The 13,548-nt window shown below is 42.0% G+C and overlaps 1 protein-coding gene across 2 annotated transcripts in view; it reads left to right on the plus strand.

The window, feature by feature from the left end:
- Positions 1-13,548, plus strand: part of NRK (Nik related kinase) — a 267,655-nt gene that overhangs the window by 219,416 nt on the left and 34,691 nt on the right. For both annotated transcript variants that reach the window (XM_030210024.1, XM_030210025.1), the window contains exons 23-26: positions 1,286-1,403; positions 1,543-1,701; positions 2,813-2,956; positions 6,783-6,917. In XM_030210024.1, the coding sequence (XP_030065884.1) occupies positions 1,286-1,403; positions 1,543-1,701; positions 2,813-2,956; positions 6,783-6,917 (556 nt within the window). The remainder of the gene's footprint in view (positions 1-1,285; positions 1,404-1,542; positions 1,702-2,812; positions 2,957-6,782; positions 6,918-13,548) is intronic.

Genomic DNA, 13,548 nt, shown 5'->3' on the forward strand with positions numbered 1-13,548 from the left:
AATTCTGTAAAGAAAAGTAGGTGCCTACTTAAATATCCAAAAAAATGCATACAAGAAGGCACGATCAATTACTGCAGCTTTATAAATGGTGGTGTAAATGTCTGCATCTAAATATTAATATGTATGTGCGTGTAATTCATAGATTTCTATCCCTTATGAGTGTGCCTTCGCACTTCGCCCATGCAACAGCCAAACTCTGGCTATGCCCATACCCATCGACAACGTTCGCACCATCAAATCATGGTGCATAATTTTCTGCTAGATGGTATCCTGTAAGAGTACATTCATGACTAGCTCAGCCTATGGACCAGGTGATCAACTGGCTCAGATGCCAGTGATGAAGGGCGTCAAAATCCCAGTCTGGTCTACCTTCAAACGCCTATGTATGTTTTGATGTTAGCCGTTAATAAATAAATAAAAGGATAGATGCTGGACTGGGATTTTGGCATCCTTTATCTCCAGTGCCCTGAGCCAATGCCTCACCTGGTCCAGGAGGAAGAGAGACTTGAGAGAAGGAGGGAGATACCAGATTACAGGTGGGGGGGGGGGGGGGTTGAGGGAGAGATACCAGATTGAGAGTGTTGGGCACCAATACAAAAGTTAGCTCAGAGCACGACAATCACTTGAGCCAGCCCTGAGTCCATTTAAGCATCTTCCTGCCATCTTAAACTTGGCAGCTCTTTATAGAATTACCCCTGTTCTGTGTGCTTTTCCCAGCCGTGGGGGGGAGAGGGGTGTCAATTTTCAGCTGGTCTTTCTTCATGGGTAAACACTTGGAGTACCATGAGGCTGCTGCTAGGGCTTGTAGCAGCCATTTTGCTGTGGCCTCAGACATGGGCAAGAGCAAGTGGGCATTGGTCCCGCCCATTTACCACTGGACCACCAGGTGGGCCCGGGGGATGTCCGGTGGGATTGGGGGCCCGGGCCTGTCTTCCTGTGTCTTCAGGAGGTAGATTGGAGAGAAGATTGGGATCCAGGCAAGAATTTGTTATGCGAGTCCTGACCAATATTCAGCCGGGACCCACATAAGTGTCCTATGTGGGTCCCAGCTAAATATCATCTGGGCCCCATGTGAGTTCCAGTGGTCAGGGCCTGTGAATTAGCCCTGGATATTCCATGCCAGTGCCCGAGCATGGCCTGGCACTCAATATCCGGGGCTAATTTAGCTGGCAACAGCATTTCAAAAAATGCTGATTGCCACCAGTTGAATATCGGCTGGTGTACTTATACATTTTTGTAGCAGTTCCAACTTCCAAATGACAGCACACATCACCTTTCATTGCAGGTATCAAATGTAAAAACTTCACAGTCTTCTCATAGCTCATCATCTGCTTCTTCATTTATGTCATTTATCGATCCAAGACTTCTTCAGGTCTCACCGCCGACCAGCCCCATCAGCTCCTGTAAGTAAAAGATCAAGCCAGAAATAGGAACATGGGCAGGTTTCTTTTTAACTTTGTGCTATCTACAAATTAACTACTGACTCTCATAGGTCAGCGGACAGCTGAATTTTTAAATAAGCCCCTCCCTCTTGTTTTCCAGCCTGTGGTTCAAAACAGGAACCCGTAAGACGAGAAAATGCCAGGAAGGGCTCCATAGTCAATGTTAACCCAACCAACATTCGTCCCCAGAGTGACAGCCCAGAAATTCGCAAATATAAGAAGAAATTCAATTCAGAGATCCTGTGCGCCGCTCTGTGGGGTGAGTTTTCAGGAGAAATAAATGACTGGATAAATGCATAAAGACGTGTGGATTGCATATGTCATGTGTGTATGTTAGCAAGAATTCACTGTTTTGTTAGGCAATTTTCTTAAGTGTGTCTCAGATAGAACCCTAGATCTTCAAATCTTCAATAATGACCGGTCCTAATATATCAATGAACTCTTCCTCTTATTCCTTTCAAGTTTGTACAACATTTATATGTTTTTCTCAATTTTTACTTAATCAAGTATGGGATTGAAGCAATAAACCTGGTGTTGGATATCGTTCAATTCTTAATGTCACCAGTATCTGAAGACGGCTGAAGGGGAGGTCCTTGACACAGCCTATTGAGTAGGCGAAACATGCATGTCGGACAAGTTTAAACCCCCGGTCTGACTATTGAAAAGATAAATACCTAAGAGAATCAAGTTAAATGAAAATGAATAAGAATTAAGAATATAGCTTTATGAAAAGCCGACGAGGAGGTGGGTGCTAACTGCATTGCCATTGGAAAAAATTGTCTTTGGTAATGAGCACCGCTGAGGCTAAAAATTGAGAAAAGCATATAAATGTTGTACAAACTTGAAAGGAATAAGAGGGAGAGTTCATTGATATATTTAGGACCAGTCATTATTGAACATTTGTATGTTAGCAAGAGCATTCAACGTGTGTTGACCTGATTGTTGCGTTGTCCAGGTCTTGCCACATCTGAGTAAATAGAACCAACATTTCAGCAATCGTGCCTAATGTGGGCACGTACATTTGTGCCTTGTTTCAGTTGGTGCAAATGGCTGCACCAAAAGTTAGGTGTGATTCCAAGACATAAGAGCTATTCTAGAATCCGCGCCTAACTTTAAGCCCGGCTTATAGAATTGTGGGGTTTTTTTTTGTGCCATACATAGAATCTAGCCCCATATGCAAATCCATCTCATGCATATTCATTATGATAATCCTGAAAACTTGACTGTCTAGATGTACCTCCAGGAGGGAGCTGAGAAGCAGTGATCTGAGTTATGTGTATCTGTTCTATGTTGCTATGCTTGTTTGTTAAAAAGGTAATATTTTTCTATGTGCTTAGAGTACCATTTAGAGAATTTGCTTTTATTTGCAGGGGTAAATTTGCTGGTGGGCACAGAAAATGGATTGTGGTTGCTGGACAGAAGTGGGCAAGGCCGGGTGTATTCACTTATTACTAGGCGAAGGTTTTACCAAATGGACGTCCTAGAAGGCTTAAATGTGCTCATTACCATATCAGGTACAGTCAAATCCATTTCTGAAAAAAGGCTTGTCTGTGAAGCAATTAGTAAGGCCTAATAATTGAGCTTTAGAGGGCAAGTTTAAATAAAACAGAGTATGCTCGCACACGTAATCAGTTTGCCTGAGGAAGAGGCCGTCAGCTAATCCAGTGACCTCCTTCCTAAACTCAGCCAAAGGAATAGTCGTAATTTCTTGCTGCTGCAGTTATATTTTCTGGCCCATGTGTTTTTGGAACTGTTCAGTGGCATAATCAAACTTACATTTGTTAATTTCATTTCATAAATATTACTACTGTCGAGATAACAAGAGCTGGGAGCACATGAAACTATAGCCCAATGAGCCCAGATCAAGCGGAGTGTGTACAGCACTTAAAAGTGCAAGAGGTGTCCAATTCTTTAGGCATATGCCCCCAAATTCTGTATAGATTGACCAAATTGGGCATGCTGGGCAAATGCGTGCATAAATTAATTAGTTAATGAGCCATTAACAATCAATTATTTACATTAATTGGCAATAATTTGGACTTCACGCATCTGCCTACATGCTATTCTGTAATGCTGCCTGCCCAAAGGTCTAGATTCTAGATATGGCCTGAAAATTCCATGTGGGAAAAAAAATACGCCTAGGCGTATTCTCTAAAGCGAGCCTATGTTTTATACAATAGGTTTAAATTTCTGTACAGTATATGGAATATGCCGAGCGCCTCTCCGCATGACCAAATGTAGTCACAGCCAGCTATACCATGTTTTACTTGGAGTAAATCCCAGTGGCTAAATTAGGCACAGAAGGGGGGATTCTATACATGGCATCTAAAAAAAATCTGCCAAACTGTATTTTATAAGTGGCACCTAGATTTAGGCACAGTATATTATTAGGAAAGGAATGGAAAACAAAAATGAGGATGTTATAATGCCTTTGTATCGCTCCATGATGCGACCGCACCTCGAATATTGTGCTCAATTCTGGTCACCGCATCTCAAAAAAGATATAGTGGAATTAGAAAAGGTGCAGAGAAGGGCAACGAAAATGATAAAGGGGATGAGACAACTTCCCTATGAGGAAAGGCTAAAGTGGCTAGGGCTCTTCAGCTTGGAGAAAAGGCAGCTGAGGGGAGATATGATAGAGGTCTATAAAATAATGAGTGGAGTTGAACGGGTAGATGTGAAGCGTCTGTTCACGCTTTCCAAAAATACTAGAACTAGGGGGCATGCGATGAAGCTACAATGTAGTAAATTTAAAATGAATCGGAGACAATTTTCTTCACTCAACGTGTAATTAAACTCTGGAATTCATTGCCAGAGAATGTGGTAAAGGCGGTTAGCGTAGCGGAGTTTTACAAAGGTTTGGGCAGCTTCCTAAAGGAAAAGTCCATACACCGTTATTAAATGGACTTGGGGAAAATCCACTATTTCTGGGATAAGCAGTATAAAATGTTTTGTACTTTTTTGGGATCTTGCCAGGTATTTGTGATCTGGATTGGCCACTGTTGGAAACAGGATGCTGGGCTTTCCCAGTATGGCAATACTTATGTACTTATATAGAATACGCTAAGTTGATATTCCAGCACAACCCCAAAGAGGGCATGACCATGGGAAGGGTATGGACGGGTCAGGGCGTTCCAAAACTTTAGGCACAGAGTTAAAGAATACTGGGATTGCGCACCCAACATGCACACCAGGATTTACACCAGGTTTCAGCAGGCGTTGTTTTCACGCCGAAAACTGGGCACAGGAATCCACACTAAGGGCCTTATTCTGTAAAGGTTATGCTCCTAAATTTACGCTCTTAATTTAGGAGCTTAAATTATGCTCTTAAATTTAGGAGCATAAATTTTAGGAGCATAACCTTTATAGAATAAGTTCCTAAGCTCCATTCCATAAAAGGCGCTCAGCCCAGAGCACTCATGGCGCAGATTTTTCCCGGTGCCTCTTTTTGAGTACCATCTACTGAATTTGGCCCATGACTTTCAACATTCTTGTGGTTAACTTTTATTTGTTTTATATGCTAAATTATGGCTGTGGCTCTCTGGAGGAGTACAAAAAGAATACAGAAATGCTCCTTGTGGTTCTGGAAGGCTGTTCTACCCACGTTTGCTACTCGGGATTAATTTTCCAAAGGATCTAGCTGGTTAATTACTGAGTTTCCAGTTAGATCTCCTTGAGTGAAAATTGCACCTCAGGTAGCAGCTAGAAGTATATAAGTATTTTCACAACATAGTTAGATTAGCAAGAAGTATCTTGGGGATGTGTTTAGATCACGGGAGAGTAAATTATGTGCCTATAATTGCAAATTAAATGTAAGTTCACTATTTTGCCCCTCATTCCTCCACCTAGAGAGATAACAGGGACAACGTATGAGTGCACTTTTGCATATGTGTTAAGTGCCTTCAAATCTGCTACAGAAGCCACCCAGGTACTACTACTGCTATAAATCATTTTATAGCGCTACCAGTCGTACGCAGCGCTTCACAATTGAACATGAAGAAAAGACAGCCCCTGCTCAAAAGAGCTTACAATCTAAATCAGGACAGACAGGACAAATAAGGGATAAGGGTAGGACAGACAGAAGGACACACAGGGAAAGGGACTATTGAAGAGAGGAAGACAAGATAAAGTTTACGACAAGTTAGGAATCAAAAGCAGCATCAAACAGGTAGGCCTTTAGCCCAGATTTGAAGGAGGCAGATACCAGGTTAGATGGAAGAAAGATAGGTTATGGATTTTGCATTTGATATACTGCCTTTCTATGGTACAACCAAAGCAGTTTGCATGTTATACACAGGTCCTTTCTCTGTCCCTGGTGGGCTCCCAATCTATACTGCATCTTATCAACCCGTAAGGATTATCCTAAGCTACTTTCAACAGTTGAAGAAAACAAAATCATAAAATACATTCCATAAAACATTTCAGAAAACAGAAAATTACACAATCCTATAAATACTAGGTTTCGGTATAATCAACAATAATAGTATTCATCAGTATTCCATTATGGAAGGTGTGAAGAGAAGACTAAGCTTTACACTTCTATACAGGAAGGGGCCCGGTCCACATGTATTTTGTGGGAAGGATCCTAGTCTGCTCACTCTGTGTGGCTCCCATGTGGAAAGAAGCCCAGCACAGTGCGTTCTCTGCAACACATATGCAAGAAGGGGCAAAGAGTTGGAAGGGGGCTTTGGAAGTGCGGCTTGTGATTGAGGGGCTCAAGAGGCACTTCTTTTACAGTATGGCTGACCCCTTTTGAAGCTTTGTGCCCCAGTGGGATGGTAGAATAACACTACTTGTGAGGTGGCTCACAAGCTATTCATTTACCATAGTGGTCGGTAACCTGCAGTACAGAGCTACTGCTGATTGGTGACTTCCCTGCTAAATCAAGATGCAATAAAAGCCCTATTTTTACCATGCCTTTGTGGAGTGGAGGAGTGGCCTAGTGGTTAGAGCACCAGTCCTTAACATCTAGAGGTGCCCACTTCAAATCCCACTGCTGCTCCTTGTGATCTTGGGCAAGTCACTTAACCCTCCATTGCCTCAGGTACAAAATTAGATTGTGAGCCCGACAGGGAAATACCCCAGTATACCTAAATGTAATTCTCTTTGAGCTACCCTGAAAAAAGGGGGGGAAATGTGTTTAAATATTAACCCATCAAATGCAATGGACTAGTTCACCTTTGCCTTACATTTGTGAATGTTCTCATCAGCAAGAATAAAGGGGAAACTAGAAGCCTGATATGCTAAAGTGGTTTTCATCTTGTTTCTCTAGGGGAAATGCTTCTTGCATAAGTTCCCTAAGTATTGTGTTCTTTTCTTTTTCTCTTCCTCAAATGCCAGGCAAGAAAAATAAATTAAGAGTGTATTATTTGTCCTGGCTAAGAAACAAGATTTTACGCAATGACCCAGAGGTGGAGAAGCGTCAGGGTTGGATTTCAGTGGGAGATTTGGAAGGCTGCATACACTACAAAGTTGGTAAGTCTGGTTTTTCTTTTTTTTTATTCTTTCATTTGTATTTTGTCTCTTGCTCTGAAGTATCAGAGGGCTCGCTGTTCCAACATGTTTGCCGTTGGTACACATTTTAGACTTGAGAACCAGCATATATTTTCTTCTAAGGGAAAAGAAAATTGATGCATGGTTTCTCCAGGTAGCATATAGGAAACTGACCAATGGCGAGTGACACAAATTATACATCTATAATGACTGCAGCCACCAGGTGGAGTGGAGGAGTGGCCTAGTGGTTAGAGCACCAGGCTTGAAATCTAGAGGTGGCTGGTTCAAAGCCCACTACTGTTACTTGTGATCTTGGGCAAGTCACTTAACCCTCCATTGCCTCAGGTACAAACTTAAGATTGTGAGCCTTCCTGGGACAGAGAAATATCCAGTGTACCTGGATGTAACTCACCTTGAGCTACTACTGAAAAATCCAATTAAATTATTTGAGATTCTGTTGCTACTATCTGAGATTTTACATGGAATGTTGCTACTATTTGAGATTCTGTTGCTATTTGAGATTCCTCATGGAATGTTGCTGTAGTGGAGGAGTGGCCTAGTGGTTAGAGCACTGGTCTTGCGATCCAGAGGTGGCCAGTTCAAATCCCACTGCTGCTCCTTGTGATCTTCAGCAAGTCACTTAACCCTCCTTTGCCTCAGGTACAAACTTAGATTGTGAGCTGTCCTGGGACAGAGAAATATCCAGAGTACCTGGATGTAACTCACCTTGAGCTACTACTGAAAAAGGTGTGAGCAAAACCCAAATAAATGTCACTCTTACAGTTAAGACTTTCTTCAGCTGGACACATTTACTAGAATACATCTTCATACTGTACTGAAAACTCAGTAGAGGCAATCTGTTCTTATGCCATTCCTCAGCTTGGTGCCCTGCCTTTCTGTTTCTCTTCACCAATTATTTTTCTGTCTTACAACTTTTCTCTTAGTGTCCTGTGGTCCATTGTACTTCTATTTCTTATTATCCTTTTGGGAGAAAACAGAAAACATAAAGGTATATATACGGGGTCATTCTAGAGAGTGAGGATCAAACTTTATGCACCAGATATGCACATAAATGTTTAGAATACAAGCATATATGTGTGTTTGTGTGCACATGTGTGCATATATGCCAAAAGTGCGACAAAGCACTGTTCTGTAACTATGCACGTATCTCCAACACACACACACACACACACACACACACACACACACACACACACCCTTATAAAGTGGAGGAGTAACCTAATGGTTAGTGCAGCAGACTTTGATCCTGACAGCCTAGGTTCAATGCCCACTGCAGTTCCTTGGTAGGTCACCTAACCCTCCATTGCCCTAGGTACAAAGGGGCCAATATTCGGACCACAGGAGTTAGACAGGGTAAATCCCAGAGTCAACACTGAGCCCGGATATTCAATCGATTCACTTATACCCGTTCTACGCTACTCAGGATTTTGTAGACCTCAATCACATCTCAGCCATCTTTTTTCCAAGCTGAAGAGCCCTAATCTCTTTAGCCTTTCCTTATATGAGAGGAGTTCCATCCCCTTTATCATTTTGATCACTCTTCTTTGAACCTTTTCTAATTCTGCTATTTCTTTTTTGAGGTCTCCTGCTGTGCTAGATTTTGTAAAACTATACATGCAAGAAGAGCCAATGAAGAAGCTGAGTTCTAAATATCCAATTTTTGATTTTATGAAGTGGCTTTCAGGTCCAATTGCCCCTTACTCCTCAAAATCCAAGGTCAAAAAAAGCAGTTAGCTACCGGTTTGCGTGATTCGGAGGAGGCATAAATGGCAGCAGGGGAGTTTTTGTGAAATATACATGTACTTCTGTCATAAAATGGGAAGTATGCATGTATTTTAAAAGTCCGTCCACACCATACCGGTAAATGCCTCCATGAAACCTGTGCATGCTGTAGTAAAATCTATAGATGGGTAAGTAACAGATTTCTAAAATCACTATTTAGACGTGTGTGCCCACTTACACATGTAAACGAGCTCTTTCCACCTGTAAATGCCACCTAACCCTCCTAAAATGATCTCCGATGAACAGTCCGAAGATGCCACAGCACATGTGCTTTTGACACCACATGGGTCACTTCCGAGGTATTGGAATCACGGCAAAAAAATGTTTTCTTCTTTCAGATTGCTTACAAACTGGAACGATGAACGTTTTTTTTTTCAGCGCAGTCATAATGCCCTCCTGGGCTTAGGTTACATTCATTTTCTCTCGTGCATACCACATCCTTCACATGCCGTTTATGTGGTGAATAGTTTCTGGCTGAAACTGGGTGTACAAAAACAGGCCATCACCCCCGGCTAGCAGATGCCGAGCACCTGATTGATTTCCACAGAGCTTGGCTCTCCTTTGTAACCCAGGCACTGAATATGAAATAAGCACGTGTGAAAGTAAATAACGCCCTGATGCCTCTTTCCTTTCTACTTGCAGATGTTCACCTCAGAACAACACAAAAGCAGAACACGGCCTTCATTTTATGCCAGAAAAAAAAAAACCCTTTCAGTGTTTGCTCCAGGTGCCCGAAATAGGAATTTAACTTCCACTAAGAAATTGCTCATTATAACTTAAATGCTACTTCATTTCCATACTTAATTATAGTAGATTGCTTCAAATTAACTTAATAAGCTCTTATTTTGTGTGTAATTGAGATCCCTATTCCATAAGGATCTTTTTCAGAGGCATAAGTGGATAAAGCCCCATGCAGGTATCGTAATACACTATTCCCTAGCGATATTTATTGACTGGTGAGTCTCTTTGGAAGCAAACGTTTCAGAGCTAGAGCTGGCTTACTATGAATCTGTAAAGCAGATTCATTTCCTTGGTAAGTATTCAACACACAAGTTATACATCCAGTTCTGAAACCAGAAAACTCTACTTTTTTAGGTTTTCCCAAACTCTGTGGAGATGAAGACAAAATTATACAAATTTTTAAAAAATAAGTTTTATATACCATTTTCCAGAGAAAGTGATACAAAAAAATGAAGATTCAGTACTTAGGAGAACCTTTTATTAAAGTGTGCTAATGGATTTAGTGCACGCTAATAATTAGCATGCACTAAATGATAAGAAGCCCATTATATTTCTATGGGTGTCTTATCATTTAGCGCATGCTAATCCGTACCGCTCGCTAAATCTGTTACCGCACCTTAGTAAAAAGACCCCTTAGCAGTGGCGTTCCTGGGGGGGGCTGGCACCCGAGGCGGATAGCCGATGCGCCCCCCCCCCCGGGGTGCAGCGCCCCCCCCCCCGATGCAGCGCGGACCCCCCCCCCGACGAAAGGACACCCCCGCGAAGGAAACCCCCCCCCCCCCCGCCGGGTGCACACCACCGGGGGGGGGGTGCCGTGCACGCCTGTCCTCCGTTGTTCCATGCTTCTTCTCTGCCCCGGAACAGGAAGTAACCCACTGCCCCCCCCCCCCCTAGGAACGCCACTGCCCCTTAGAATCATAAATATGAATACATCTCAGGAAGGCCATCAAACCTCCTCCCTATCCCGCTTTCTCCATCTACCCTCTCATGAAAATAAAAACGTTTTCAAACTTTTCTTACCTGTCCACAAATTAGTTATTTCTGTCAGTCCATTCGGTAATTTATTCCAATTCTAAACCCTTTGGCTCTCCACGTGAATTTTTTTTTAAATCTCTGCTACTGTAGGAATTGCTAAATCGTCACTCACTGAAGATCGCCTGGTTCTTTATTAATTCATTATTTTATTTACTAAATCTTGATATACCGCAAATCGCATTGACAATGCAACTTAGCTGTTTACATTAAAAACCAAGACATGGAGAGTAAAGAAAAAGAGAGATAAAAGAAAAAAAATGATGAATGTCCAATAGAAAAAGTTTGAGAGAAAAGTCAAGTTTTAAGCTGTTTTTTTTAAAAGCAACGTAAGATGGTTCCAATCTCACTTCCTGAAGGAGGGTGTTCCAAAGTTTAGGAGCAGCCTAAGCAAATGCTTATTCTCTGCTGGAATCTAAACAGATCTGAGAAGGTGGAGGAAGGGATAAAAACAAAGTCAGAGAAGAACAGTGTCTGAGTTGGCATATAGGGTGTTAACAGATTAGCAATATAGTCAGGTGCAGAGAGTTTTAGGCCTTTATAAACCAAGCTTGACTTGAATAAGTGCTGAAATAGGCAACCAGTGTTCATCCCTTAGCAGAGGTGTCACATGGTCGAATCTTCCAGCATTGTGGAGAAGTTTTACTGCTGTTGATTGAACAAGTTATAGCCGTTTAAGTTAGGTGAGAGAAAGAACAGAAAATAAAGAATTACAGTAATCTATATGAGTTATTACTAAGGACAATAGGAACATCCGAATGCAGGACATTCACAGCATAAATTTAACTGAACAGACATGTTGTATGGGATTAAGGTTAACTTTTGATTATATATATACCTAATATTCTGACTTCTGGAAAGTAGTTCAGGACACGACCCTGAAGATTAGGGGAGATGGAATGGTGCGTAATGGATTAGAACAATGTATTAAATACACTGGTATTTGATTCCCCATGACCTTAATATGGTAACACAGTGCTGTAGGCTACTAATTCCCATAGTAAAGGAATAATGGAGCTTGAAATCAGCCACACAAGCCGTTATTCTGATAACAAGTGGCTCAACGCTCCCAGGAAACCTCTAAAGGGCTAGTGCTATCAAAAAAAGGCATGACTTGGGGGTCCCTCTCCCCCTCAGCAACCCCTCCCCAAAGACACAGAGGCCCCAGATGCTTAAGTCCCACACCTCTGCTACTGCCCCTCACCAGATCCACCCTGAAGACCTCCCACCCTCTGTAGGCACCCTGGGTCTACCATAGTCATTGGTGGTTCAGCCACTGCTAGGTTCAGAATGGCTTCAATGACCACTAGCAGTTGTCTCACGGTACTACTGCTTGAGCCCCCACCTCCCAATGTGAGGGAGCTTTCATATGTGCTATGTGTACCACCCTCAATCATTTTGAAAAGTTGGCTCCTATGTTACTACTAGAAGTAGGGTAGTTTTCTATTTCTGGAGGGCTCACAATTTAAAAAGAGAGAGAGAGAATTGAAGTGGTATTTGAACCTCAGTTTCTGTACTAACCACGAAACCACTCCTTCTGAACTGCTTCCTGCTTTTTTTTTTATTTTTTTCAAAATATTTTATTGGTTTTCCAAATACAACAATAACAAGGTACAGTAAAGGAGGTGATTAACGAGCAAAAGAAAAATAAAATGGGTAAGGAAAGTCCAGGTGTCTGATATATAAGTTCCTTACGTGGGGCCAACGTTAAGTCTGAAAAGATTGAAGGTAGTTTTCCACTGGAGACCAGACTTTTTTTTGCAGAAATTGTTGTTCGAAACTTCTCTGCCATGGCAAACTCAAATTTTTGATGTTGTAGAACTGTATTCCACCAAAAGTGGACATTCAGTAGATGTGCCGATTTCCAGTTTTGTAAAACATGCCTTTGAGCAATGGTAAGGAGAATGTCTAGTAGTTTTTTTTTTTTTTTTGCGACATCGAAAGTTTTAGCGGCAGATTTAAAGGTTAAGATGGAGTAAGACAGGTCATCCACTATAGGTAGAATCTTTTTTATGATGTTCCAGAATTTACGAACCATTTGACACTCATATATCATATGAAGGAGAATGCCCACTTGCTGTGAACAATGCCAACATTTATCTGATGAGTTCAGACCAGCAGCTTTGTTAAGAATGCTCATAATACTTGAAGCTGATTTAGAGCCTGGTACCCCCTTCCGATTTCATTTTCAAGGGAGAGGGACGGGGATAGCAACCACTGGAGGATTACGGAGGTGTCATACTTTAATCCCTCTAGTCGACAGCTGCTCAATCAGAGCACCTTTCTGTAAACTGGACGTTCCTGAAACAGGTCTAAATAAGAACATCCTTCTTTTTATACATGGACGTTCTCCTTTGGTAATCGCTGTTAGACATCCAGATTTCAGGCCCTCCCTAGACCCGTACAAAACATGCCCAGAACACGCCCCCAGCGTTGGACGTCCCTTTTCATGTGATGATCGTTATTAGTATATCCCTCCTGCTGTTTTTTCAAGAACTCATTATTCTATCAAGAACCTAGCATTTCAAGGTTCATGTGAATAACATTTATTACGACGAATGATATCTCTGAGATTTTTGCCCCGACGCAGCCCTTCTTGAGCGAAACACAGCCTGTGTCGGGCAATAAGTTTGGTATTCGACATCATCAATAAACTTTTGAACATTCTTTCATTTTGTATCTGCTGTTTTGTTGTCTACGTTTAATTAGGTTTATTAATTTCCCCTCCCACCCCCACCCCTACCGCTCATGCGCTGACAGGGCCTGCAAGGACCCCTTCTCATCTGACAGATAAGAACAGATGAATCCCTTACCTTTGTGTATCCCTTAAGTTAAAAGCACCCTACTCAACCCAACCTCTAAACAACAACCCACACTTTGACCTCAACAATCACCACAAGAATTTACAAAATCTTGGCATGTAGGAAGGGGGCAGTTTTCCTTCTGCTGGCTGCAGTGCCAAAACCAGAGTGGTACTGCTGACACTGCCCTGCGTGCATTATGAGCAGTTCAGAGAATCAGTGGTGGCATCTTGATT

This window comes from Microcaecilia unicolor, chromosome 7 (genome assembly GCF_901765095.1).
Source record: "Microcaecilia unicolor chromosome 7, aMicUni1.1, whole genome shotgun sequence".
Taxonomy (NCBI): domain Eukaryota; kingdom Metazoa; phylum Chordata; class Amphibia; order Gymnophiona; family Siphonopidae; genus Microcaecilia; species Microcaecilia unicolor.